At 38.4% G+C, this 27637-nt stretch overlaps 1 protein-coding gene across 2 annotated transcripts; it reads right to left on the bottom strand.

Annotated features, from left to right (window-relative positions):
• Positions 1-454: 454 nt before the first annotated feature.
• Positions 455-27637, bottom strand: MEMO1 (mediator of cell motility 1). Of its 2 annotated transcripts, XM_027899159.1 has the most exons (9): positions 27504-27637; positions 15483-15564; positions 13197-13265; positions 11134-11246; positions 9670-9781; positions 8539-8681; positions 7327-7403; positions 2154-2258; positions 455-838 (listed from the first exon to the last, which is right to left on the bottom strand). In XM_027899159.1, exons 1-9 carry the CDS (start codon positions 27562-27564, stop codon positions 707-709), a joined length of 894 nt encoding a protein of 297 aa, XP_027754960.1. In that variant the 5' UTR covers positions 27565-27637; the 3' UTR covers positions 455-706. The 2 variants fall into 2 exon arrangements, with proteins under 2 accessions (XP_027754960.1, XP_027754961.1); XM_027899160.1 differs by lacking the exons at positions 8539-8681; positions 15483-15564; positions 27504-27637 and having other exon boundaries at positions 13197-13263.

The raw sequence follows: 27637 nt of genomic DNA, 5'->3' as shown, positions 1-27637 counted from the left end.
ATGACAAGCAGCCACATACAGAACACAAAGCAATAAGTTTAAATCAGACTATTTTGGTTTGTGTAGCCCTTTATTAGCAACTAAAATAGAAGATATCTGTTGTACATCACGGGTAGTAACTGACTATACTGGAGTTTTATTATAGTCTAATACAGGATAATTTATAAATGCGTTGTTTTCCTTTTTTTTTTTTCTTTTATTAAAAAGCTTCCACCCCCTTTTTCCGTTTACAACTTGCAAAACTATTCTGAAAGCAGAGTATATGTGCACAGGTCTGCAAAGAGTGCAAATTTAGGATATGGTAAATGCTTTACATGTTGTATTTGTAAGGACAGTCTACCACCATGCCTTCATAGCCATTATCTCTTCCCCCACCAAAAAAAAAAAAAAAAAAAAAAAAAAAAAAAAAAAAAAAAAAAAAAAAAAAAAAAAAAAAAAAAAAAAAAAAAAAAAAAAAAAAAAAAAAAAAAGCACAAAAAAAAGCACAAAAAGTTTTGATACCAGCCTTCCTTCCATTGTCCTAAACAAGAAAGCATTTTTAAATGAGTTGAAACTACGGAAGGACTACACCTACTAGAAAAGAACAGAGTTCTATTAGTTTGAGGTTTCAGTATACCCAAAGACCAGGGACTGTATCTTTGTAAGGGCTAGGCTGGGACCCCGTATACAGAGTGTGTGCAGGTGCCATCCCTGAGCATTCAGTGGTTCAGTGGACCATAAGCGCTCCAGCTGCGTAACTCACTGAGCTGTCTTGCCAGTTTCGACACTGGCTTGACTGAGCGTAATTCAAAAATGAAAAGCTCATATTCATTCCATTCTTCTGGAGCTCGTTGATAGCCTAAAGAGAAGGGGAAAAGAAAAAAGGGGGCCATTTAGAAAAGCTATCAGTGAAATTACAACATTTTCTAGTTCTCAGACCTTTCCACCTCCCCTGAAGGTCCTCATAAGCTCATAATATAAGCACCTCCCCTTAATTTGTGGACTTAACCCATTTCTGTGCATTTTTGTTCACTGATGCTCCCACCACTGCATTATGTATATCCATGCAGTTCTTTGAAGGAATACTAAACAACCTTTCATAATAGATCCTTTAGAAACAGTGCTTTCAGTTCCATGGGGAGTTGATACAGAGACAGAGACGTAACAGAGAAAACCCCAATGCTATTAACACTTTTTAGATTGTGTTTCTTCCATTAATGAAAAGTAACGTACAAGGATAACTTATTACACCGTGACAGTTGTCAAAAGCAAATAAACAGAATTTAGCTCTGATTCACTGCAAAACTAATCATTATCTGAAGGTAAGAGTTGGGTATACTTGCAGAGTTGTCATAGTACTGAATTTTGCATCCCCAATATTGATATTGCTCATACAAGCTTTTATGGGTTCCTCTTTAAAAAGGTTCCTCTGTATGTTCTCCACACAGACTTGAATTTTAAAAAAACTTAACATGCTTCCTGTTTTAGATTTGATTTAGAGTAAAAATAAGTGAGATTCAATCAGCAATATGACAAATCTGCAGCACTCCAGCAGTGCTGTAAAGCAGCTGTGGACCAAATTTAGAAAACTAAGTTAAGCCAGGTTTATGTCTGCACTGCATCACCAAAGCAGAATATGGTAACTAGAAAGTACCAGTTAATCTGAATTCTAATTGCTGTTAATTTATGAGTTAATGGTGCACTGCACTAATACTTACAGAGGCAATCTCTCACCATATTTGCAAAAGTCAAAAACGCTGCCAGACATCACAAGGCACTCACAATAGCTAGCTAATAGCAATACAGAAAAAATATACAGGTGTTTGTAAGTACCAGTTTGAAGAGTAAGTAAGTACTGTTTCAGGGAGATGGATTTATTTGTTCATTTTTTTAAGGTCAAGAGAAAGAGAATGATTGCATATTATTTAAATTCAAAAGGAATGTGGTACCTCATCTCCCTTAGGGAACTGAAAACTCTCAGCCCTTTTAAGAGCTTACATCTGTCTATATGCAAGACACGGAAATTGGAGACCTAATTGAGAACGCTTGGAAAAATAAATTAATTCAAGGCTTGTCATTTTAGAACTAAGGAATACTGCAGCAGTACTGTGTTTAAAACAGATGTAAGCATTTTTCTAGAAGTTACATTCTTCAGCAAATCAAAAGTTACTTACGTTTAATAACACTCCAATAGGATGTCTTCCACATATTGTATTATGGTATTTCTTCAAGTAATTGCTAAAAGATACAGGATCTAGCTGCTCTATAATGCTCATACCCTGAAAAAGAATTGTTAGCAATAATTACATAAGACATTCATAAGCAGGATGCTTATTTATCACATATTTATTTCAACAGAACAGTTCAGGAGGAAAAACCCTTTACTTTGTACCGAGGATATCAAGGAAACCTCAGCATGTGAGCTCTAGCTTGTAGTCATGTTGTTTCCATCCCTTGCCAAAATAAGAGTGCAGGAGCTCTTCCAAAGCTGTCCATGATCCACAGCTCTGTGAAGCTATCTTTGCAGATACCAGTGAAGCTCACGCTAAAAGAGCTCCTTCTGCAGACTAGCTGATCCCCACTCTCCAAGAGTATCCTACTTCCATAGGATTTGGTACAGCTACAACCAGACAAGTTTACTAAAAAGGCAAAGCAGGAAGAAGTCATGTCTCCATCTCCTCTCCCTGGTAACAGAGCTCAGGGCCAACCACTTCCTGGGACTCCTGTGGGTCCAAAAACCCTGGATAAACTATCAAAAGACACACATGCAATTCACACAGAGCAGGTGTAATGTATCCTAGACGTATCAGGCATGCAAGGCAATTGTTCTGGGCATGGGCTGGCCATCTGCTCAGAACATAAAACAGACCCAAAACATCTCTAAAGCACTATGAAGTTGTTGCACCACAAAAACGTAAGAGCCAGGAGATGATGCTTCCACTTTACATGAGACAGTCACATATATACATCCTTTTCTCCATCCACAGGGAGACCCATGATCCCATGGAGTCATACTAAGAATATCAGCACATAGGAAAAAATACACACTTTGCATGGGAACAATGGGAGGTTGATATCAGAAAGAGAGATAATTTCTCCTAAGATTTCTGCAATTGCCCCAGCCCCTGACCCTACTTTTGGGAAAATGTGGGTGATAAAAGAAGAAACTACAATGGAGAAAGCAGTCAGTCTGAAGTCTCCACCTCAAGAGCAAAACCTTCTAAACACTCTGCAAGGGCGTTGGCTGATCTGGCAGATACACTAATTACTCAGACTGGATCACAGCTTACAACAGAGGAGCTGGAGATTCCCAGGAGAGTCAGGGAGAATTACAAAACAGCAACCATAACCACCATCTTTGTGTACTTTTAAATAAAAACAGACGTAAGATGAATTCATAGAGAAATAAATTTTATGGAAAAATAAAACCAAATTATGCTGATCAATTGCTGGCAAGAGCTCAGTTCTTCCAGGGTCATGGAGAGGGTGTTTGGACCCCTGGCTGGTAATTACAGCTGTTAATCACTCCAGATCTACAAAACCTAAGTGAGTGCCAAAAAACTAACGGTAGGTATTGGCTAACTAGCAGTGATGACATAGATATCATTACATTTCTAGAATTTACAAAGCATGTCTTTGGACTACCCATTTACTTGTAAATTGTACATGTCAATACATATGTTCTGCTAAAGAAAGCAGAACCAAACCTGACTACATACTCAAGTGAAACTAAACATGCATAAACTGTTCAGATACTGAACAGTTCATGAGAATAAATTTTATCTGTTTGTAAATCCTTTCACAACCTTTTAAAAAAATGAAAATGGCTGCTCAATTGAGAGACTTGTTTCATAGCTGCAAGTCACTGGAACATACTGGGCAAAGGCATTTGAGCGTTTGTCTCAAATGAATGGACATGGATTTATGAGAATGCCTAGTAAGCCTATTTCAATGCAAAGTTCAGCACTGCAAAACATTTAGAGCTAAGCAGTTCATCCCAGAAAATGCTAACGGAGTTCCATACATCACAGACTGGAGAAAATGCATAGGAAATGGGTATTAACAAATATCCTATAAGCATTCAGTTGTACTGAACTTTTCAATCTTTTGGATTTAAAAATTGTTGTGGCAGAGAAGCAAAGACTACCAAGCTCATTTCTCAGTCTAAAATGGTGTTGAGGAAGAAAGGAAACATTTTTGTCAGGTTGCGTTTTATTTTTCTAAAAAGTAGAATTATGAAGCTATTAATTTTCAGTATTTGAAACAACTCAGCCAGGCATGGTTTAGAACAGTTAAAACACATGACAAAACCCACATGATAAAAACGCTAATACAGTTCTGCAGTTTACCACATGGTTGTTATGGCATCACATAGAAATTCCATACCTCAGTTACTCAGACACTGTTAATGGAATCTACAATATCGTAGCACAGTGCACTTGATATGATTAAAACCAGTTACATTTTAAAATATCATCCCTTAATAGGATCAAGAATCTACAAGCTTACAAAAATTACAAAAAAACCCCCAAACACGCAAACCAATCTCCACCAACCTGTAGGTTTATTTCACACTATACTCCACTAACCCTTTGGCTGGTTAAATTAAAGCTCGTTATCAGTCACTTCAGCTGCTTTTTCAGACTTAAAAATATAAACTAGTAGCCCTCTAACGGAGGTAGAAACAAACTTGGTCTTAGTACTATCCAGTCCAACTATCTTTGCATGTGTGAGTCACTTGGACTAGAAGACAAACAACCAACAGGAAAATTACTGGCTGGGCACAGCACAAGGATCCGGGACCCAGGCAGAGAGTCACTGTCTTCCATTACACCCAGGTTAAGAAGCTTTCCCAGGTTGGAGCACTGTGGAAGATCCTGGCACACTGCAGTAGCGCTGCAGAAGCCACCAGAGTTCAGCAGTACATTAGAGCTACCTGAGAAGCCACCAGTGCTGAGCATGGCTCCTGCACAACCACTGCTGGTTGCTCCTGCACAGCTCTCCTCAGTGACTGCATTATTTCCCCCCATCAGCATTCAAGGTAACAGAATCCTTCCATTGACTCACGTGAAGCGTAACATTTCCCATATAAATTATATGCTCATATAAAATGAGCAATCTGGCAGTGAAGATTAAAGTGAGCCATCTGCATTTTCTGGCTGGTCATTATCAAGAATAATTACTCTTCAACAACATCTTACAAAATACTCCCCCCACTTTTATTTGAAAAGATGGTAGTTAGCAGGTTATGCAGTACAAACTATTGTATATGAGCTGACCAATAATAAATCTTCAGTTGAGGATTCTTCCCTAAGAGGTACACCCATTAACCATGAGGCTTATTTACTTCTTTTACTGTCACTTCACAAAGTGCATTGTGGTGACAGTGGTCATATCAACAATTACCATGGAGAAACAGATGTCTGCCTAGTAATATTTACTATGTATTTTTTCATGCTGGAGTCTAATGGCTCTAACTTAGAATCACAGCAAATAAAATTTCTCACCATAGTTACCAGCTTAGTAAAACTTCAATACCTAAAGTGTTCAGCAGTTTTTATGCACTAGGTGGGAAAATCATAATTCATCTATATACAAGGCTGGGTCCAAATAAGGAAGAGACCACTATCCTCCCACAAGGGCATTTCCAAGGCAAACTGATTTCATCTTAACCCAGAATGCCTTCCTTCTTACAAAGCGCTCAGTCGACTGCTTTCCTAGTTAGGTCCAATAAAATTAAGCCAGTTTTAGTACAGTTTTGTCTCAATTTTTCTCTAAGAGAGAGAGGTAGGTTACAACAGTACAAGTTTCTTTAGTACGCCAAATGACATAAAAAAATCCAACACTTATCTATGGAAAAGAAGAAGTAGCCAAATGCAGCATTAACAAAACGGAATGAATTCCTTCCAAAAGCTGGAGAAATGTGACAGGGAGACAGACTTTCATGGTACTGTGGATAGCCAAGTGTACCCACAATATTGCTAAAGACATCACTGAAATTCACCGAAAGCAAAACCTACTTTGTACAGAGTGTACAAAGAGTTGTACTTCTGAATACAGACTTATGTGCTCACACATGGCATGGCATAAACAGGTAATAAATAACCACAGTATACTCTTATACAGTATGTTTAGTTTTCCAGTTAAACTTAAGATTAATAACTATGAAAATACTTTTCCAAACAGTAGACACGATTTTCCATGTCACAAAAAAACGTAATTTCCTTTTGGCTGAATAACTACCAAAAGAAAGAGCTGGTACAGCAATGCCTTTCCTAAAAGTAATTAAATACCAAAGTCCAGTCTTTCTTGAAGCTTTCACCACAGAAATTAACAAAGGGAAACTAATGTTTGCTAATGCACCATAACCTGCTCTCCTGCAAAAACATTCAGAGCTGCAAAATCTGGGATTCTGTAGAAAAACACCGGTATTGATAGAGAAACCTCTCAACTAACTACAAGAATTATTAAAAATGGGATAAACCAAATGAAGAAAAGTTATTTACTGTTCCTATTCCAATGATGAGTAGTGGAAAAACAAAGAGGCTAATATGGATACACAGAGTAAAAAACTTAGAGATCCCTCCAGCAGATAGGATTTATTCCTTCAAGACAAGGAAAAAATTAATATGCCATGAACAACAACAGTTCTCTCTTCTAACGGGTTCTACAGAAGTTACTTATATGATGCAGACAGTTGTAAAACAAATTTTAAGGTTATGTATTTCCAAAAGAATTACTTTTATTCCAGGCTTGTATTTAGTATTCCTTTCAGCCTTTCACCAAACCCAGAACGAATTACGGTCTACTTCTCTTTCCCACCACATACTACAGAGTAAGGGGCAAGGGGAACACTACTACCAAGGATGGTGGTGACTCATTTTCCTGACCAGCGCAATCCCCTAGAGCCTTTCCTCCTCAAAATGGATGTTGCTGAAACCATTACCACAATCAACAATGCTGTTTCTGTACACAGGTATCGCAGCTATCAAACCTGAACTGTCACAATACTCCATGCATGATTCTTACTGACTCTCAAAAACATAAGAGGGTATGTGGACAGGAATTATGTGACACTAGGGCATTTTAGGTAAATGAACATGCATTTATTCTCATAAATTACTCTTACTAGATTATACCCGCAATATAATCGTGTGCACTCAGTAAAATGGAGGATACTAACTAAAAACAACAGCTAAGTTCTTATGGTGCTAAACAAAGGAAAATGATACATTCAGTAAAACAGCTAATCTATAATATTTTGTTAGAGAAATTTCTAAACTGTTCAAAGAAATGTAACGTACAGGAGAAATTTGTTAGTTAGTTCCACCAAATCTGAAAACTTACCATTTTATCTAGGTGCTCAATGGATCTATAAATTTCTCCTTGGGATTCATCATAGTAACTGTAACGGAACCTCTGACCTTGAAACAAAAATCATGTATAAAATAAAAAAGGGAAAAATTGTAGCTAAAACACTCCCTAGTACTTACTAAATATCTGAAAGTATAATATTTGTAAACTAGTAATCTTCATTTATTTTATACGTTTTAGCTTCACTGAGAAAATTCCAGGGCTATCATCAAGTAGCAGCCCAGAAATGAAAAAAAATACAGGATGGGCTATATTCCTAAAGAGAAACCTACTACGTAGAATTGACACTCCAGTATCACTTATTAACTGCCTGTTAATGCCTTGGAATCCAATTCTATAAATTAAAAAGTAAAGCAACATTTCGTTTCTCTGTCCTTCTTGGCAAAGTCAACCACGGAGTCAGGCTAGTTCTGCTTGCACAACAATACCCACAGTAAATGAAGGTTAAAAGAAAAAATTCATGATAATTCAATGAACAGTTCTAGATGGTTCATTAGCCACAACAGAACCCAGATCATTCTGATATATACTTCCACCTACTCCACAATTCAAAGATGAGTAAAATATGCACTTAATTATGTAAGTTGACCAAAGATGACAATGAAAAAAAGAAAGAAGGTCTGTTGTGTTATATCTTTCTAAAGCAGTCCCTTCCAGCTACTATCACACTTAAAAGAAAAATAGAGTGTTAAGGCAGGACAGAAGTCAAGGCTTCTGGAGTCTTTTTAGCTCTACCACCAAGATGAACTGATGAATTGGCATAAGTACTCCATCTGCTATCTTACCCAGCAGTAAAACATACAAAACTTATTTCTGTCAGAGGAATGTGGTCATGTCCAGTGAATTTTTAGCTACTTAGTTTTGCAAGTTGTTTGAGGTGCTTAAAAGAAGGGTAAAAAGAGCAGCAACTTCAATTACTACATTGCAACACTAAGGAGATGCATATAAACTCACACACCTTCACCATTTATTTCCTCTACTATACTGAAAACACATTATCACATCCATTTTTTTCACCTATCATTCCAGATTTCAAAAAATCCTTTTACTAAATTTATGAAGGCATTTAAGTTTCAAAAATACACGTACAAGAAGTTAAAATGTTCAATGTTTAAAAAATACATTATATGAAAATAACTACAAAATATTCAACATACCGTTATTATGAAGAGATATGAAACTTACCCCAATGGCAAAAGTCAGAAGAAACCACAAAGAGGTTACTAGGATCAGCTAGGTATTTACTGAAGAGTTTTCCAAATTCCTGCTCTTTTGACTCACTCAGTGCTCCGACCAACACAGGAATAATAGTAAACTCATCCTTATGGCTTATAAGCAAAAGAAAAAAGGTTGTAGTTCAAGTAACATCTGAATATTTTTCAGGCCTTGCTAACTGAAACTGCAGAATGTTTTAAAAGGTCACTATTGATCTGAAGACAGTAATTTGGTAAGGTCATACTAGGATGTTGTTTTAGAACCTCAAAGTACTTAAAATCCAGAAGACAACACACACCCCCAAACGCAGTATCTAACTTTGCTGCAAAGTGAAAACATCAGGCAAACAAAAAGAAAAGACACTGTGAAATTAACAATGAAATAAGATTTAGATTCAACCTGTATAGATGCTGCATGTTGGGTAATTCTCCAAAGTATATGAAACGTCTATGAAAATGCTCAGTGTAGTACCCAGGTGTATACTGATACTCCGGGGAACTTTCAAAATACAATGGAATAAACAATTAAAAAATAATAATAATAAAAAAAAAAAGATGGGGCATGTATGTGTGGGAACAACCCCCAACACAAATTGACAGTTTTTCCCTAATGATGACAATTTCTATTTCAAGTACAGGTCTGAAACAACAGGTGTAAACAGAACCCTGATTTCAAAACTGGTATTAAAGCTCCAAACAAACTTAAAATCCCACAGAAAACACCTATTAGTATTTGAATTTCTTTCAAAGATGCCTTGCAAACCTGGAGGGGGGAACAAAATTGGCCATCGAGAAAGAGTTAATATAGACATGCACTCATGAACCTGTTTTAAGTCAACGTAAACCTGCCTACAAGAAGTGTTATAATTTCATCATTCAGACGTTTGTTCTGCTCACAGTTTCTATTATAGCAACTTATCCTAGTCTCTGACCCTCTCCTTACCAAAATTTTTACTGGGGTTTGGCGGAATGTGAGCATTATATACCATATAAGGTATTCTATGCCATGAAATTCATTATTACTTCCTACTGCACTTAATATGTCGTTCAAACATTTAATGCACATAATGCTCATTCCTGTAGAAGTAAATAGCCCGAGTACCTTTCCATGGCTTTAGCAGTATAAGGCAAATGCATTTCAATACTGTGTTCATCTTCATCTGTCTGTAGGGACATGCGTTCAAACATTCCAGTCTTCCACAATTCTCCATAAACTGAAATGAATTAAAGATTAATTTTTACTACTTCATGTTTTTGAAAACCGCTACAAGTGCAAAAAGCAAGCTACAGTGCATCTTTATAAGAATACGCCCACTAGAACAAATTACTTGCCTCCAAGGGCTGTCATCATAAACCACTTGTTTCTGAATAAATTCAGGATTAAAATGATATTCAAGTCATTAAGATACAAATGTAATTGATTTAGTTTACAAAATAAGTATGTTAAATCAGCGAACTTGTTAGTATGTTGAGAAAAAAATCTGTATCATAACTGAAAATCTAAGTAATACAAACAAAACATGTTTGAAAAGATATGTGAATTTGCCCAGTCATTGAATTCTTATTTTCATAAACTGCACCATCATATATTATAAAAAAAAAAAAAAAATTGATCAGTGAAGCCACTGCTGGATGTGTTACTATTTAACACAATTTATTATTGACTGAATAATGAAATCTAGAGACAGCCAAGACTGATTAAGTAATCCACATCTGCAAGTTATGTTTTCTACTCTCAAGTGTACTTAAGAGTATTCAGAGTCATTCCTTCATTTTGAAAATTCTCCACTGCATGAAAAATTTGATATAGTGCTGTGCCTCCTTCTTTACTCCTTTCATAAAGGAGTTCTACAAAACCTTAAACATTTCTTACCTAAGGAAATTTCTGCAGGCACTATGTAGAAAGCCTGAATTAATCACAGTTACGATGAAACAATACATCTGTGCTAATTAGCCCTTCTGAAAAAGATACTGTATTATTTAGGTATACCTTGAAATGCATAAAAGTCAAAATATCAAATTTATCTCCATTGCACCTTTAAGCTTATTTCCGAAGACTGGTATTTCATAGATTAATGATTTTTAAGTTCTGCAGGTACTTTGCAAGGCAAAAAGTCACATGCAATAATGCATGTTCCTCTGTTATTCCTCAATCAGAAATCAAACTCAAACCAACTGAAGTACCTTTTTCCAGCCAGAACACTTCACAGAATAATGGGAAAGGTGTTTAGTGAGCTATTCTTTGATGGTAAAATTTTTTAATTTTTAAAACCCTTTTAAAGATCACTTGTCAAGAGGCACACACTCAAAATGGAAAAGAGAAGCAAAAACTGAGAATTCTTTACTTGTCAAGAGCAAGAGAGACATTATGGTTATAATATGACAATGCCTGCAGCAGCCAGGATCTTTCAGAAGTTAGCTCTGGTCGCAGTAAAACCTGATTTGCACTTGTGTGCCACTTAAAGCCAGAAATGCCCAGCAACAAGAAAGTCCTCAGCGCTGGAGTACCACAGTTAATGTTCAAGCCTCAGCAGTCTTCAAGGTGTAAGCTTCATCAAGCACTTACTCTTTTGGTCAATTCGGAGATCATACAGAGGTGTCCTGTAAATGTCCACACTGGATAGTGCACAACGGGAGAGGGGCACGTGATGGGAAGGCCCAAGAATGAAAATTTTTCGGCTACAACAATTAACACAAAAGCCCACAGTTTAGATAAAAACAATTGTAGAGAGACCTGGCTTAGAGCAGCAAGTCTATTAAAAATACACAAAGCAATACCTTCTCACGGCTACAACTGTTTTACTCTGCTATCTGTAAGACCACAGATCAATCCATGGCTCAACCTTGCTCGGTATCTTAGAAATTATCAAGAGATCAGTTCAACAATGCTTCCTGCAGCCTTAAATCTCTTAAACAGGTTATATATCAGAGGGCAGTCAACAGCTAGAAATCTGTCTAACTCTACTCATTTGGAGGCTGAATGATGTGGTACAGCCCCTCAGAACAGATTTTTGAGTTCTCTCCTTGGATCAACAGAACCTTCAGCTACACACCACTACACACCACCTTCAACAACTATAGGAACGTGACCTCAAACAACAGTAATGGATTTATCATCTATTCAGAGCTTTTCACTTATTTAGTTGATTAGCCTTACTTCAGATTACACCAAATTAAAGTAATTCTCAAATGCCGTTTTTATCTATCTGTTGCATTAACAACAGGGACTTGGACCTGCACATTCATAGCTTTAGCTGATACTGCAACCTTTCACACGTCATCATGATGTTATTTCATCAAGTCCTCAGTTCCTGGCTCTTGATTAGATGCTTAGGGTCTCCTGCCACAGGACTTACAAGAAAAAAAGAAACAAAAAAATATAGGAAATTCAGCTTTTCTGATTCAGGATCGTATAATTTTTTTTCTGGCACTGAATAAAGGGGTGGGAGACATGTAAAGTTATGAGGTTGTTTTATCCCTTTACACACAGAGTGCTATTAGCAAGGTATACTAAAATACTATAACTTTCTGCAACGCTAATAAAAACAAAATATCCAAACATGCCATAATTCAGCTCAAAGATGAATTCTAAACACCCCATGTGGTAAAACAGCAAATGATCCATAAAGTTCAACTGACTCCATGCCACTGAAATTGGGGAATGCAACTTGTTCAGGAAATCTTAGAGGAACTGGGTTTCTCTAAAACTTATGTCCCACCAAAAAATTATTTTCAAATAGTTTAGAAAGAATTAAACCCATTGGCTTTGGAGACTATTACAACATGTTATCTCATGAAAAGCTGATAAACTTAGCCAGTTTTTATTTAGCATTGCAAAATACATACTTTGAGTAAATAGTGGAGATGCATTAAATATTTGCCACTTAAAAAAAAAGTTGCAGTAAGCAGAACATAAAAAGAATTATCTTCCTTTAACCAAAAATAACTGGAATCATCTTTTCAGAGGCAGGCACAGACTACAGTAGCATGCTGGAGGTTTTTTTAATTTTTCTTATTTTAAACTTGTTAGAAACAAAAGTCCATCTAAAATTATTGGAATGAATAACCATCGCTGACTTAAAATATTATATAAACACACTGATCACTTTCTCCACAACAGAAGAGAATCCTGGTAGTATTCAGCCCATGATCCTGCACTGAAAAACCAGTGCAGAATCATGGTCAAATATTTTAATAGACTTAAAAAACAACCAAACCCTCCCAATGACAACCAAAAAAACCCAAATCAAACCTATAACTCCAGAAAACCCCCTAAAAAAACACCTTAGGCTTTTATTACTGACATTCCACTGCTTTTATAAACTTATTACCTGCAAAAAGAACATCTTTAAGCCCTCCCTTGTTATAGTTACCAATATTTCAACAAATTCCTGAAAATGCTGCTTTACTTTTTCTATTTCTATTTCTATAATACTACATTTTTTTATTCTGTAATATCCAATTTATGACATTAAAACTGAAGGGATCCATAAAAGTCTAAAAAGAATACAAAATTAAAACACGAGTACTATGGGTAAGAATGTAAAAAGAATGCAAGAATGTAAAAAGAACATTCAGGGAACTGCAATGGCTTTGTCTCATGCTTTGTAAAGAAAAACTCATCCTTACGTGATATTGGGATCCACTTGTTTGTAAGCATGGGCTGCACAAGATCCACAATAGGTGTATCCTGCATGGCTGCAAACCAAGGTGTTCAAAATGTTAAAATGTTAAATATTGCTTAACATCTTAAATACGTTGATATTGCTATTAAATATTAATATCTTAAATATTTTTTTTGTCCCTAGTGAGCTGGAAATAGTAAGAATAATCTAAAAGCCAACTCCAGAAAGAACAGGAGAGCACTGCTGCAGTGTTCACACAAGCCATGTATTTGTTGAAGAACTATCAGTGACCGTTTACTGACCCATCAAAGAACCATCAATGACCATCTGACAGTAAACAAACATCCAAAACAAAGCCCCTTCCGTGACTCTTAGAAGACACTGGTGTGCAGACTGCACAACTGCACATTATCAGAAGCTCACCATAACACTAAGTGTGCAGCCAGGGGACAAGGGAATAGCAAACTGCTGGGGAAGGTTCTTCCAAACACATGGCAGTAACTGAATACTATAACAGTGTCGGAGTTTGGCAAGGAGAGAACTATATGTTACAGCAGATAAACCAGACAGTAAAAATGCTCTGTCATAAAAGAAGAACACCTGAGCAAGAGAATGAATGGGCACACAGACAGGAGTGGATTGCAGCATGCTAGTTTTTACAGCAAACATGATACGTGATTCATCATTTCTCATCACTGTTGCCTGGGGCCTTTCTTGACCTCTGTTTCTGTTTGCTCTCCAAAATAATTTTTAATTATTCTGACTACTTGTTTTAAATATCACATTCAAATCTTTAAGACCCATTCCCTTCAAAACTGTTGGAAACCAGTGAAAATTCACTTTACACTGCTAAAAGCATTAATTCCAGAGAACATTAATTCCCAAATTCAAGGTCAAGTGGTGCAAAACAGCTCACAGTCACTCAGCAGCATGCCCATGCCACATCACCCCCTCGAGCTCATCTGGAGCACCTGCAACCCCAGGTGAATAGTTACTGCTTATTTTGAGTCGAGTATGTGCAACAACACAACTACAGCTTTCCCAAAAGTCTTTTGACACAATGATACTGAGAATGATACATAATGCAAGTTCTGGGACATACAAGATATTTGAAGATACAAGTTCTCTTTTCATAGCACTGGAGGATTTTATACGTATGTATGCCCATACATACGTATAAAATCTGTACTCATCCACAGAGTGATACATGAAGCAAGTGTTATCCTCAAAATTACCCTGGGATTTTACTTCAATATGACCTACTCCACTCACTCTAAAGAGCTCAGAAGTGGCAAGGTATGTTACTTGACAATGTCAAAAGAGCCTGCTGCAAGGTTCCATCTGCTACAAGTTTCTTCAGTCTTCCACAGAAATATTATCAGACATATCCCAATTTACTGGTGGGGCAAAAAAAAAAAAAAAAAAGAAAAAAAAAAAAGGGGTATGGCTAATGGAAAAATTGCGGCAAGATGACAGGATCTAGCAATTCTGGAAAGACATCCCAGTTTACATAATCTGCAGCTGAAAAGTCTCTTTCCTGACATTCCTGCAAGAAAGACTAAGGCAGATGTGGGACAATTTCTTCTGGAAATTCAATACTATTATGGAATACTTCAAACATTATGTCAATGCTATGTTACCACAGGAAAAGCATCATATTTAAGGTGCTTTCTCTAGTGTTTCCTTCCAACTCATAATTAATTGGAATGACCAACATACTTTTCTCATTACATGTCTCAACTATCTTCAGGAAATTGAATTCTCTCTAAGTAGTTCAGCCTGTCCCTATTTCAGCTGTAGGAAAAAAAAAAACAACCAAACAAAACCAAACTAAAATAACAAACAAATCATTTTGGATAGCTGAATGTTTCATTACTTTTTGTTTTAAGCTTTGCTAAGTTTTAATTTGGGGGCAAGAGGGGTGGAAAAGTTTTGCTTATTTTGTTGTGGGTTTGGTTTTTTTCCTAGTAGATGTAGCTGTCCTACAATAAAAGAGCATTGAAAGGGCCATCACCTTTTAATAGCACTCCATCAATACACCACTTACTCATCTTATGAATAGTGTCTGCAGTCCATCAGCAAAAGGAAATTAATCATACACCAAAATGTGCACATATTTCTTCCATTCTATGGCATATTCAAAATGCTTATTCACATTATTCACAACATTCCTTTCAGCTAAATGCTATGTTTTACCAGTTTTCAAAATCACTCAAAACATACCAATTTTAAAAAAGCATTTAACCAATCAAGTGTTAACATATATTCTAAAAACAGATTTCACACTTACGGTGCAATAATGGCTCTTGCAGGTCTTTTTGTGGACTGTACTTGAGAAAGCCACCCTTCTAGTTGTGCATTCAGCTGGGGTCCTGTGAAGAGACAAGGAAATACTGAAGCCACAGAAAAATCTGATGTATCTCAAGAATTAACAAATAAAGCTTAAAAGTCCAGCAGATTTAAAAGTCACTTTAAACATTAAAGGCACGTTTAAATGTAAAACTAGACAGAAAAAACAGCACCCAAAAAGTCCCAATGCAACAACAAAAAAAAACCCCAATCCTGCAATGTTGGAGGTTACGGTAGTAAAGTTTCAATCTCCTGTCCTAGGAAGTTCATTTACTGCACATCCAAACACGCACTTACTGTTTCTTGCTCTGTGGGGACTAATGAACACACCATTTCACCACTAAGAAAGGATGGCTGCTGATTTCAAGAGAGGTGGTAACAGATGATTGATTACTCTGATAACTGTATTTGCAGAATTCAGAAGTAAAAATTTAAGATGATCTGCACCAAGAGAGCCCAGTATGGGAAGATAGAATACAAAGGCCTTACATTTTGACGAGACAGTCAATGGCTACGGTAATAAATCCTTTACTATTACGAAGCAAGTGTAAGAGCAGAATACAAACCACATGGTAACCTGGAAAATCTGAAAAATACACAGGAAAAAGCTAAAAGTGAGAAGACACCATGCTTATATTAGTGCCTTAACAGCTTCTGATCAATCAATATATACTACAAGTACATGAACACTTTGGCAACATGAACTTCGATAACTGGTCAATTCAGTATTTAAATTTTTTTAAAACTAAATTTAAAATACCTCAAGAAGTGTCAAATATTCTCAATTCAATCATGACAGTTGATAAAAATGCCTTCTAGAAATACAACAAAACAAACAAACAAACTACATTTTGATTACTTCCCATCACAAGAAAACTTTCTGATGTAAAGCTTGTCCTGAAGAGGCAAGCCTTGCAAACACAGTGCAACATTCGTTACACTAAAGAATGCGAAACAAGCTTTCAAATAAAACTCATTCAGCTGCCATTGTTAGAAGCAACACACCATTAACAAAGAGAAAATAGATGTGCTTTTTTCAGCAGACACTATGCTTTTGACAGAACTACATGTCAGCAGAGCTTATCTATAAAGTTTGGTACAGTAAGACACTTCTTCTTCCACGCTCATTGTAGATTTTTCTATCTTCCCCATGCAGGGGAACTATCAGCTGCCAGTTAAAGTCAAAAACAAATTAAGTATCCAAAACTGTTTCACAGATATGTTCCGAACAGTCCCAATCTCAAGCCGACACCTCTCCAAAAGGCTGACAAGAACTACAAAGCGCCAGAGCAAAGATGTCAACTTTTGCAGAATCCAATCAGTCAATGACCAGGCACAGGCAAAAAGCTTTCCCTAGAAAACCCATGTATGAAGGGTGAGGGTGTAAAAGCCACTGGTTTTTATACAAAACTTAAATCCATGTGCTTCCTGAAAAAGAACAACTTCTGTAGTTGTGAAGAGTCCAACACCATTTCCCTAAGCTTTCAATCATAACTTGAATGCCTTAGTTACTGTCTAGTGCTCTAACAAGGCAAAAGAGTGACGCTGATTAGCCATGTCTCACTCCTGTAACACAGTGATTTTGTGAAATGATGAAATTATTACCAAAAAACACCACACACCGATTTTGTTCTGCTGCTTCTGTTGCTTGGGGAAATTGCAAGCAGAGACATACTGTAGAGATAAGGATAACGACATCTTAGAAAATGGAGGCTGTTGGAAAGCTAAGTAAAAATAAAAAGACCTCTCTATTTCCATCCTCTTTTTAAGCTACTAGGAGACTAACAAAACAGTACTCTTTTACAATATTACCACTGTTATGTTATATACTTGAGTGAAGACACAAATCACCTAAAAAATTTTACTTCCTCAATCTCCTGAAGTAGGTAGAAGGGTAAGATTCTTTCTGAATGAAACTCTTTAGAAGGACACAGCTGGTTTTGTTTTGAGGGTTTTTTTCTTTAAACACTTACTACCCATGCTTAAACAAAATATTACTCTGCCCCACCTGACCCATCCTCCTCAAAGAAGAGGATCCACAGGCAGCACAACAGCAGAAGGGACAAAACTTGTCAGGCAAAAGGTGACTCTCTTCCCCAACAGGGCACTGTGCTTGACCTTCTTCCATCCCTTCTTTAGCAAGGATTTTTGATTAAGGAGGTGGTTAAGGCGATTTGTCTTTCGTTGAGACAAATCAGGTAACCTGCTAAACAGTTTAAAGACAAGGGTCAGAATCTCTGGTAATATCCTAAAGTTTCATGATTGGTCAAATCTGCCCAAACCTTCTGATCTTACAGTGTAGTAGCGGAGTAAGATGCCCAGGTTTGCTCAGACTGCTGTTACAGGCACACACTCTAACAATGCAACATTTTCTTCTTAGAGGCAGTAAAATAACAGGTCTGTATGACTCACAGGATGAAACTTCTGTCAGTATTTACTTAAGGACCAAGTAACATATCTACACTAAGAATTTTTTCCTTTAATGCAACTACAAGGTGTCTGTTTAAATAATTAACTTCAACCTAATGTAAGCTTTCAACTTACACTTATCCGCTCTATTTTAACAAAATACGTAATCAGATCTCTCAGAGAAAGAATGAAGAGTACAAATATCCATCTGACCTTTTAGCTGAAGGAGGGGAGGTGGAAATCAAACAGCACCCACGTGAACTGTCAGGAGTAGCAGATTCCTATGCTTACAAATACTTTAAGGGCAATACTCTAGAACTGTAATTTTCTTGTTACTAAATTAGCATCAACTTTTTCTTGAATTGCTCAGAGAAGTTTTTCTTCAGATTTCTCAAACACGAGGATGCTTAAGGCTAAAGTCAAAATATTTGAATTGGATATACAAAATATAAATAAACCCACACTATCACAGTAGCTATGCTCTGCCATATGGAATTGGAGATGAGTAGCTTCTTCACAAAGCACTCTATAAGCAAGTTTTTTGTCATATTTAAATCAAGTTAAACTGCAAAAACAGTCTTTGCACATAATCATCATGACAACTGTAGTAAAGATGCATCTCCTAAGCTGACCAGCTTGGACTATGAATGGTGTTGCTGCCCATGTATCCTCTTGCTGTGGTGGTGGGAAGTAGAAGAGGTCCCACCTCCTTGAGCCTCACATAGAAGGCCCAGCTGGAGATAAGATGGCAGGAGAGCAACAGGGGGCTTAAGAGTAACCCAGGCAGAAGGACAGAAAACCTTACGGATGCAATTTCTGGATGCAACAATCAATACACTTTAGCATTAATACCGTAACATCAGACCTTTTATTGACAACAGGAAGATCAGAAAGCAAAATATGAGCTTCACTGAAGTACATAGCATTAAGATCTGCATTTCAATCCTATGAAGGCAGGTATAAATATAGGCATGTAACTAAAGATTTCTGACACTATCTGTGGATATTTCACATCCTGTTTTATTCTGAAAACCAGCAGAAATTATGTCAAATTTTACAATAATTGCAAGCACATACCAAGTCTCCACTAGGCAAAGATACAGACACAGCTACCAGCAGCATTTATTCAAGTATCTTGCCTAAAAGGATAAACTATGTTTATAATCAGCATTATCCCATCACAAAGCTCTAGAGTAAGTAAGAAAGAATCCTTCCACGTTAAATGCATGCCACTGTTACCCAGTGAATAATAACACCAAACACGCAGTAGTGACATGGTTACGTACACCACCAGTTTACAGCTGACGTGGTCCAGGCTTTGTGGGTTAAGCCAAACCAGCACATTCTTTCCACAGCCAACCTCACCTTGTCAGTGAGGCTGAAGTGCTTATATGCCGAGTGTCAAGACAATATAATGGGAATTTGCTACTTTTCTGGCAGCCACCATTACTTGTACAAAACATACAGTTTCAAGAGTGGTAGGAAAGATTCAGTGTTTATTCTGAATCCTCAGTCTCAGTGAACACTTTTCTTACTGGAACAGGAGAAGCCTGAACTGAAATTCAGAGCAGCACCAAGGAAAATTGCTCAGGTCTCCCTTGGCTGCACATGTACAGCACTTGCAGCAATCCAAGTAATGCTGGAGCACAATGACAGTAACGCTGCAGTCCCCAAGCCTTCACAGTTCTACTTGACAGCTTTTACATGTCTCCTACCCTACAGGAACAAACACCTTTTGCTGAGTATTCCTCAGCAAAATCTTTAAACTACCTTTAGCCATTGGTGAGAAAGTCTACACCTCGCAAATGCTTCTAATAAATATTACAGCATACGTGGTTAGAAGTAAGTCTTTATTCTTGTGGAGTGTTAGAAAAATTAAAGTGATGGTGAAACTCTGGGGGCTGGCCTGCAATTAGTTTAATAACTGGAACCAAGGGAACTCTTCTCTCACAATTTTGAAGGGGAATCCAAAATTCAGTTGTTAGGCAAAATCAAATATGAAACATCAGACTAACTCGTTTCTCAGCTAAAAATGCAGAAAGTATAAGGATTTTTCCAAGGACACAAACCTCACTTGCAAAAAAAAAAAAAAAATCTGTTTCTTAACAAAAGCCAAATCCTTGAATAAAAAAAACATGTTTTAGCTATGCAAAGACTAGAATTTGTCAGGAATAGAATGTGATTTTCAACAACTCATGCTGACGGGCACATTCTCTATCGCTAGCATACACTCTCTTCCAGCACTGATAAAATTAGAAATGAGATTATAAGCAAGTCAGAAATTTACCTGGGTAAACTAGGACCAGGAAAAAAAAAATAATGTACAAATAGAGATTACATTGATGCTACATAAATTCCTATTTATACACATTGTCAGATGGAAATAAAAGCACCAGGTAATGCTTAAATGGGGGAAAAAAACTCTGAAGCTACAACAAAGACATTGAAACAGAAAACAAAATCTGCTTTGGTGGTAGTTCTTACTTGCATGTCCCAGTTTTGCAGTATTCCACTAACTCTTGAATTTCCTTTACTGAAAGTTAATAGGAAATTAAAAGATCAAACTATAACATCACTCATTAAGAATATCAACCAACATGCACCTACGTAGCTTCATAAAAAAAACTTAGCAGCAGGTCATTCATGACCTTCTGTTTCCTACATCTGAGAAAGAGATTTGGGCTCCAACACATGCTAAATGTAAATGGAATTTATGAAAGTATTCACTAAGTGATACTTGCAGGCCCATTTTAATGATACTAGAACTACACCAAATGTAAAGCTCTTTTCCAATTCCAAGTGTATATTAAAGTTGAATCTACATTCTTTCCATGGAGTCTTTTGATTTTGACTGTATTTAAGTGATTCAGGTAGAAATAATAGCCTTGAAATTGTATTTTGAATTATTTCAGTACATTTTTTCAGCATACAATGCTAAATAATACAGTCTGCATATTAATACTGTGTTCCATGTTTAATTCATGAAAGAGTCAGCAATGACACATCCAGTTTCCCCATAAAATGCCTAGAAAAGATAAATGACCAAAGGGAGAGAGATATTACATTTGGTATTTAACACTGCAAAGCAAATACTTTATAAATTTGTAAGACAATATGATTAGTTGTTCACAGATTGCAAGGCAAGAACTTAAGTTAACAGCTGTATTTGTAATGCTTCAGTTAATGTCACAACATTAAGATTTCATGATCAGTACATTAATTATCCTGCTACTGCAGAAAGCTCCTTTCACTACAGCGGAGATCATAGAATCATTCAAGTTGGAAAAGACCTTTAAGATCATAGAGTCCAACCATAAGCCTAACATTGCCAAGTCTACCACTAAATTATGTCTCATTTCAGTGATCCTCATATGCTTTTCCCATGTTTTCCTGGATCCATTTGTCTGTGACCATCTACAAACAACATGGTGATTCATGACTTTTATATTACATTTATGAATGTGCAGTGATGAGTTATTCCAATTTTGGGGAACAAGCCAGGGGTTCTTGGCAGACCAGAGGAAAGCACTTTCATAAAGACTTTTCCATGACAGAGAACATCATCTTCAACCCCTTGTCTGCATTCATAGCCTAACCACACACAGTCACACATGTTATTCCCTTCTAACCACTTCAGCTGCTGCAGAGATCCAGATCCAAACACTACAGAGAAGGGTTTCTGTTTTAAGTTAAGGTAGGATGCAGACACTGAGGGTCAACAAACCCAGCAGCAGTGTTTGCCCTCAGAAACCGTGGGCAGCAGGCCTGGTGAACGGATTACACACATTCAGCAACATCATGGCAGAGCAGAAACAGCTGTAACTGATGTACACACTTTCTCTAACGCTGATGAGAAGTTCCAGCTCATGCCAACAAGCATACAAATGAGGGGATTACATCACTATTCATTCAAATGGTTTTCAGGGACCCCAAGACTCAGGTACAAATAAAAACACCTGTACTATCTCATAATCACACTGCTATTGCACACTGAAGCTGCCTCCCTCAAAGAGCTATTACAGAGAGTGGGTTTCAGCATCAGAAAAAAAAAAATCAGTATTTGGTACAAAAGCAGCAAAAAAAGCATTAATGCAGATCTTACTGGGGATTATAAAGGAGTTGAAGAGACTGCAAACATGATAAAATAGTGGCCAACCTTGAGGGAAATGTAACTTCTAAACCAATCATTTATAGCATACAATCTGCATACGTTCTCCAAAGCATTGTACTTTCCAGCTGATCTACTCACCATCATGCAGACCTCTGCCCAAAAGATAAGGCCTAAATATCCCCAGCTGCATGACAGCCAGTTGTTCCACAGATCTGGCATTTCTTGTCCAAACAAGTTGGAAACTTAATCCTTACAAATGGTAGCAACGAGACGTCAGTGCCTACCTCCTTTGGGATTCTTTTACTGACAAGCCAGGGCATCAGAAAACCCTGAACACAAGTATACCATTAAATTTAAAGTCTCTTCAAACATCTACTGACCATTTACTTGACTCCCCATTTAAAAAAAAAGAAAAAGAAAAAGCTTTGAAGACAAAAAGCACAATGGTGTTTCAAGTCGACACCGCAATTACTCTGCCAACTCACATTTGCATTAATAAGCTTATGGAAATTAAGGTTCTCCTAGTTCAAACAACTTGGCACAGGCTAACATAGCACACCTCTGGCCACTACAGTTTCGTCAGGGAAAACAAAGAAACAAGCCATAACTAAAACAACAACAAACTTGTTTTGCAGGGCAAGTTTCAGATCATGTAATATTGTTACTCATACACACCCCCTCAATTTGATTTTATTCCTGTAACCCGGAAGAGCCAACAAAAACCTTTGTGTTTTGCCCGTATCAGTGCCATATAACGGCACTGACTGGGGAAAAGTTGAGGCAAAAACTCTTATCACACGCTTTAATAAAGAGCGGTACAGTATTCAGTTAGCACCTCCAGGAGCCAGGTGAAGCAGGTCAGCTGCCAGCCAATGAGCCAAGTTAAGCACTCTAATGTGTGACATCTCACTTGTAATGGCATGCTAAACAGGAAAAAGAGATGCACATAGCTAATGTTTATTTCCATTTCAGGAGCGTATGGATTGATTCCCCAAAGAACTGCCCAGCACTCACTCAATCGACTCACACTGAAGAGTAAATCAGGATAGAGCATCCACACCCTGTCCTGCAAACAGTCCATGCTCAGGATAGCATGTTATTCCCATCATATTTCAGCTGCTCTTTTTGTATCTAGGAATGTACCTATCCAGCATTCAAAGCCATGAAAAATTATGCCATTTTTGTTTCAAGTTGTCCTTAATCTTCCTCTTCCCCCTGCTGGTCAAAATCAATTTCTCAAGAGGTCTGGACACTAGGTGGTTGAATTAACGTAGCAGGAGTGGGACTTTCTTCCAAAAATAAATCTGCATGTAATATTTTTCACCGCACAACAGTATGATTTCCTTTTTAGTTTTCTCAACAACTACATGACAGCAGTGCAACAGGCTGATGTTTTCATTTACTTGGTATGCTCTTAACTCATTTTTGCAAGTCTTTTCAGTGGCCACCATGTACCAGACTGCTCGTCCACAAAAGCAATGACGTCCCATTCCAGTTTTTTTTAATAGCAGACATATTGACACAAGTAAAAAGTGAGGTTGTCTAAACCAGTGGCCTACTATCAGCAATAGGCATGGCAGTATTTCAGTTTGGAAGCTCAGCTGTAAAGCTTCCCAAATTCAGTGCTGCTGCTAAACAGGAGGAGGAACAATTGACCGAACATCGTAGTTAAGTTTGTTGTCAGGCAAATGCTTCATGGATTGATGTGGAATGAAAATGAACTTCCCCACACCAAGAATTCTAGAGCAGAACGGAAGACAATAATTTTGGTTACATTTTTCATCCTGAACTCACCTGCAGAAACTTCTTAAGGAACTTGCTTTTTAATTTTCTTTTTTTTTTTTTTGTTAGAACAGCACACTATGAATGAAGAACACATGAGCAGTTAAATGGTAACACCACTGTGAAGTCCATCTTCTACTCCTTGCCCCCTTCTCAGCTCCCTTGAGTAGGTAGCAGTGAGCTTTCCTCCCTGGGACCCAACTTTCCATCTAGTAACAACAAAGTTGTTTACTTAGATGTAACACTCTGACCCGTGAACATGCCTGGATGTGCATAATTGCACAGCCAGTCTCACCTGCTCTACAGAGTTAATTAGCATCCTACAAGTAGGTGGTGTATTTGTATTAGAATGTAGTGCATGCTTACGTTATCCAAGGCAGAATCTAAGCAGGGCACATCCCATGGCTGGGGAAAGTTGGGGAGCGAGAGTCTAATTTCAACTGAAGCAATTCCTGTCCCATAGAAATGAGTAGTTTCTAAAGACAAGAAGCGGTGTTTCTTCTAAACCCTCTTACATACATTACATTGACCCTCCATGAAGAGCAGTACCTTGGTCTTGGTTGTGGCTTCACCTCTGATATTGCTTCCGCTCCTGGACTGCATAGGAGCCAACTAATCGAGTTCAAGGATATCCTCTGGTCACAAAAGCTGGTTTGCATTCTGGATCCATAATTTTTCTCCCCCATCAGCTGGCTTCGGTCCTGCTTTCCCAGGGCTGACTTCTATAGCCAGATCTCACAGACCCTTTTTTTTTCAGCATAGCAATTGGTGCTTCACTTTTCAACCCCCTATCCAATGCAGGATGCCTCAGGTACTAGGCACATCAGGATAAACTGCCACTTAAAAACCTCATCCTCACACAGCCCCTTTAAAATGCATTGATGTAATAATTTTTTGAATATCCTTCAAAAATCATGTTTCTCAATATCCTTTTAGATGGGGTCATCTTAATTGTGAAGCAGGATAAGGGTAGCCAGGGCAACCACTTGCCCTGTGCAATCAAACTCAGCTCTGCAGAAAGGGAGCAGTTTTGAGGAAACAGGAAGCTTAAATGCTAACCAGTTTATATATAACACAGCAAATTGCTTCTGGGCCGAGACAGCAAGCACGAAGAAAGGAGGAGGTAGGAGGACTTGAAAAGACAATCTCCAGAGAATCATGGGAATGCAGTGAAGAACTACCACAATTCAAACTCTAATCCCTGTCGCAGCTCCATCCTTGAAGCTATGCAGCCTGAAAGCACATGGTAAAATCCACTTTCTTCAAGTACTACAATCGAGGAGCCTGTGTTACAATTTTGACATGGCAGCTGACATATGAGTTTAGCCTGAAATACAGGAAGATTTTTAAGACTATGATGAACATATACCCTCTTGGTCCCCATTTGTTTCCTCTTGAGATTTGATGTACCCTCCAAACGGCACACCAACATTAGCTTTCAACCAACAATAATGGGTAGTCCTTGTCTTGCTGAACAGGCAGAATTCCTGCTCTCACATACCCATAAAAACAGCAGAACACAGTTCTACAGCAAGAGACATAAAACTCTTTTCTTTTTTAAGGAAAAACACATTTCCCAAAACTCCAGCTTATGCAACATCAACCACTTACCCCCACCACAAATGCTGTAAGAGTTACAATTTAACTCATAAGTACAGTTGTCATAATTTATTACAATACGATTCAGGTTTTCGGTGTAATTTTTTTTGTGTGTCTTTGTTTGGTTTTTTGTTTAGGTTTTTTTTGGGGGGGGGTTGTTTGTTTTGTTTCAGTGTTTGGGTTGTTTTTTTTTTTTTTTTCATGCAGTGTGTCCGGGCAACCATCCCACATCTCCTCAATAAGCAACAGCCAGAGGGCTGCCCAAAAGCAATGGGAGCAACAGCTAATACTGGCCAAAACAGCCACACAGACTTAACAGGGTGTAGTCTAACAAAATTAAGCACTGAATTTTTATAGAAAAGAAAACAGCCCAACACAGTATCCATGCCCCTTTAATTAATTTTTTTTTTAATTAAAATTCTTATTTGAAAGTATCCATCAATAACTGGGTATGAAGTCCAATATCAAACACACTTCAAAATTTATGTGTTAGGTCATGTAGCCATTCCATATTGCAAATAAGTTTACTGCATAAATGAAAACAAAAACAGCAGAAACAAGCTGGTCTTACGACAAAACTTTGATGTTTTGGTGTCCTTGCATGTGTTTAAACCCATACTTTTGACAAGATTTTTTCTGCTGTTGTTTTCTGTAAAGAGTACCACCTTACACCTTTCTAGACCATTGGAAAAAAATGTAATTGCTACCTGTCGACACTACACGAAGATTTGAGACCAGTTTTGTAATGGACACAACAGTTATGTTTAGAATATTAAGTTCAGAAGGAACTATTGTCTCGAAACTGCCTACCCACCATTTGAAGCCCAGCTATTTATCTCACAATCCGCCTCTTCCTGTGTTACCCTCCTCCCTGTAATTCTTTTCTTCCCTTTCAATTTTTGCCTCATCCATTTGTGGAGGAGAGGGGAGACTGCATCTATTTCATATATAGCCAAGAGAAGTGTATGACTTCTCACACCTAATTCTTCTTAAATGTCAGTTTAGGATCCTGAATGCCACGCTTCTCTGTTTTTTTTCAATTGTGCCTCTCTGAACTGCTCATTACGACAGCCTCTTGTTCATCTAAGCTCGTTCACCTGCAGTTTTGTAATCATCTTTACTCCTGGGGCCAGTAAAAGAACATCCCTTACAAATCTCCTTACGAACGGTTCTGAAAAGACAGACGTGCATCTTTTCCACAATTGCAGTTCTGCTCCAAAACCCAACAAAACTTATTTCCAAACATATGAGCTACCAAGCCATTATTAAGAGGTTTTTGCTTCTTTTTTTTTTTTTTTTGGGGGGGGGGGGGGGGGGGTTGGGACGCTGAAGGGAGCGGTAGCTCTCCCTCCACAACATCGCGTCTTTCTTTTTTTCCTGCAAGTGCCACACGTTTAAACGGACAGAGCCCACTCTGCAATATTGCTTAATAACTTTTCACTACTGCCAGAGAAAGCGCTCGAGAAGAAAAGACAGAAGGTTGCCTTGGACTATAAGAAGCGAAATAAGTCTCCTTATTTTCACACCTCTTCACCTGCCTTCGAACCCTGCGAAACACACTAGACGTGCGGTATTTCCTCAAGGGGGGAAAAAAAAAAAAAAATCCAGAAATCCCCATAAGAGCACATGAGAACACAGATCCGTCCGTGTGCTCCGAGACTGACGGACCGCAACGCTCGGTGCGAGGCACAGCACAAGGGCTGGGCTCCGCCTCACACACGGGGCTGCGGCTGCCGGGCAGGGCAGGCACACGGAAGAGCACCAGCTGGAGCTGACCGAGCCGCGGCCACCACCGAACGCCGGTTTTCCGCCGAGAAGGGAGGTCGGGCCGGGGGGCCAGAGGGTGCGCTCGGGGAGCAGCGCGGCTCCCCCTACCCGGCTCCGCCCGCTCCCCGCCGGTAACCGAGCCCGGCCCCCCCGCCCCCCCGGCCGCCATGTGCCGGCGGGGGCGGAGCCCGCGGCCCCTCCCCGCGCCCGGTACCGGCCGCGGCCCCGGCGGCCCCAAAGTGCTGATTCAGCGCCCGCCGCCCGCGCCCCGCTCCCCGCGCCCGGCGGCGGTACCTGAGGCCGTGTACCAGCTGCCGGCGTGGCTGGCCTCCCGGCAGAGCACCCGGTTGGACATCTTGGAGCCGGAGCCGCCTATGGTGTTCGGGGGGGACGCTGGGGGACGGGCCCGCCCGCGGCGGCGGCGACGG

Source organism: Empidonax traillii, unplaced genomic scaffold (genome assembly GCF_003031625.1).
Source record: "Empidonax traillii isolate 1590-97213 ecotype Southwest subspecies unplaced genomic scaffold, ASM303162v1 scaffold648:size464035, whole genome shotgun sequence".
In the NCBI taxonomy this organism is placed as follows: domain Eukaryota; kingdom Metazoa; phylum Chordata; class Aves; order Passeriformes; family Tyrannidae; genus Empidonax; species Empidonax traillii.
This window is presented reverse-complemented; position numbering and strand designations above follow the sequence as displayed.

Bases quoted from the DNA above. Each gene is read 5' to 3' on its own strand.
- MEMO1 (XM_027899159.1), bottom strand. From the start codon at position 27,564: ATGTCCAACCGGGTGCTCTGCCGGGAGGCCAGCCACGCCGGCAGCTGG. The intron at 8,682-9,669 runs GTACTCGGGCTA...TTTGCTTATAAG, and splicing joins ACTGCTAAAGCCATGGAAAG to CCATAAGGATGAGTTTACTA. The intron at 2,259-7,326 runs GTAAGTTTTCAG...ATTCTTTTTCAG, and splicing joins TTGAGCACCTAGATAAAATG to GGTATGAGCATTATAGAGCA.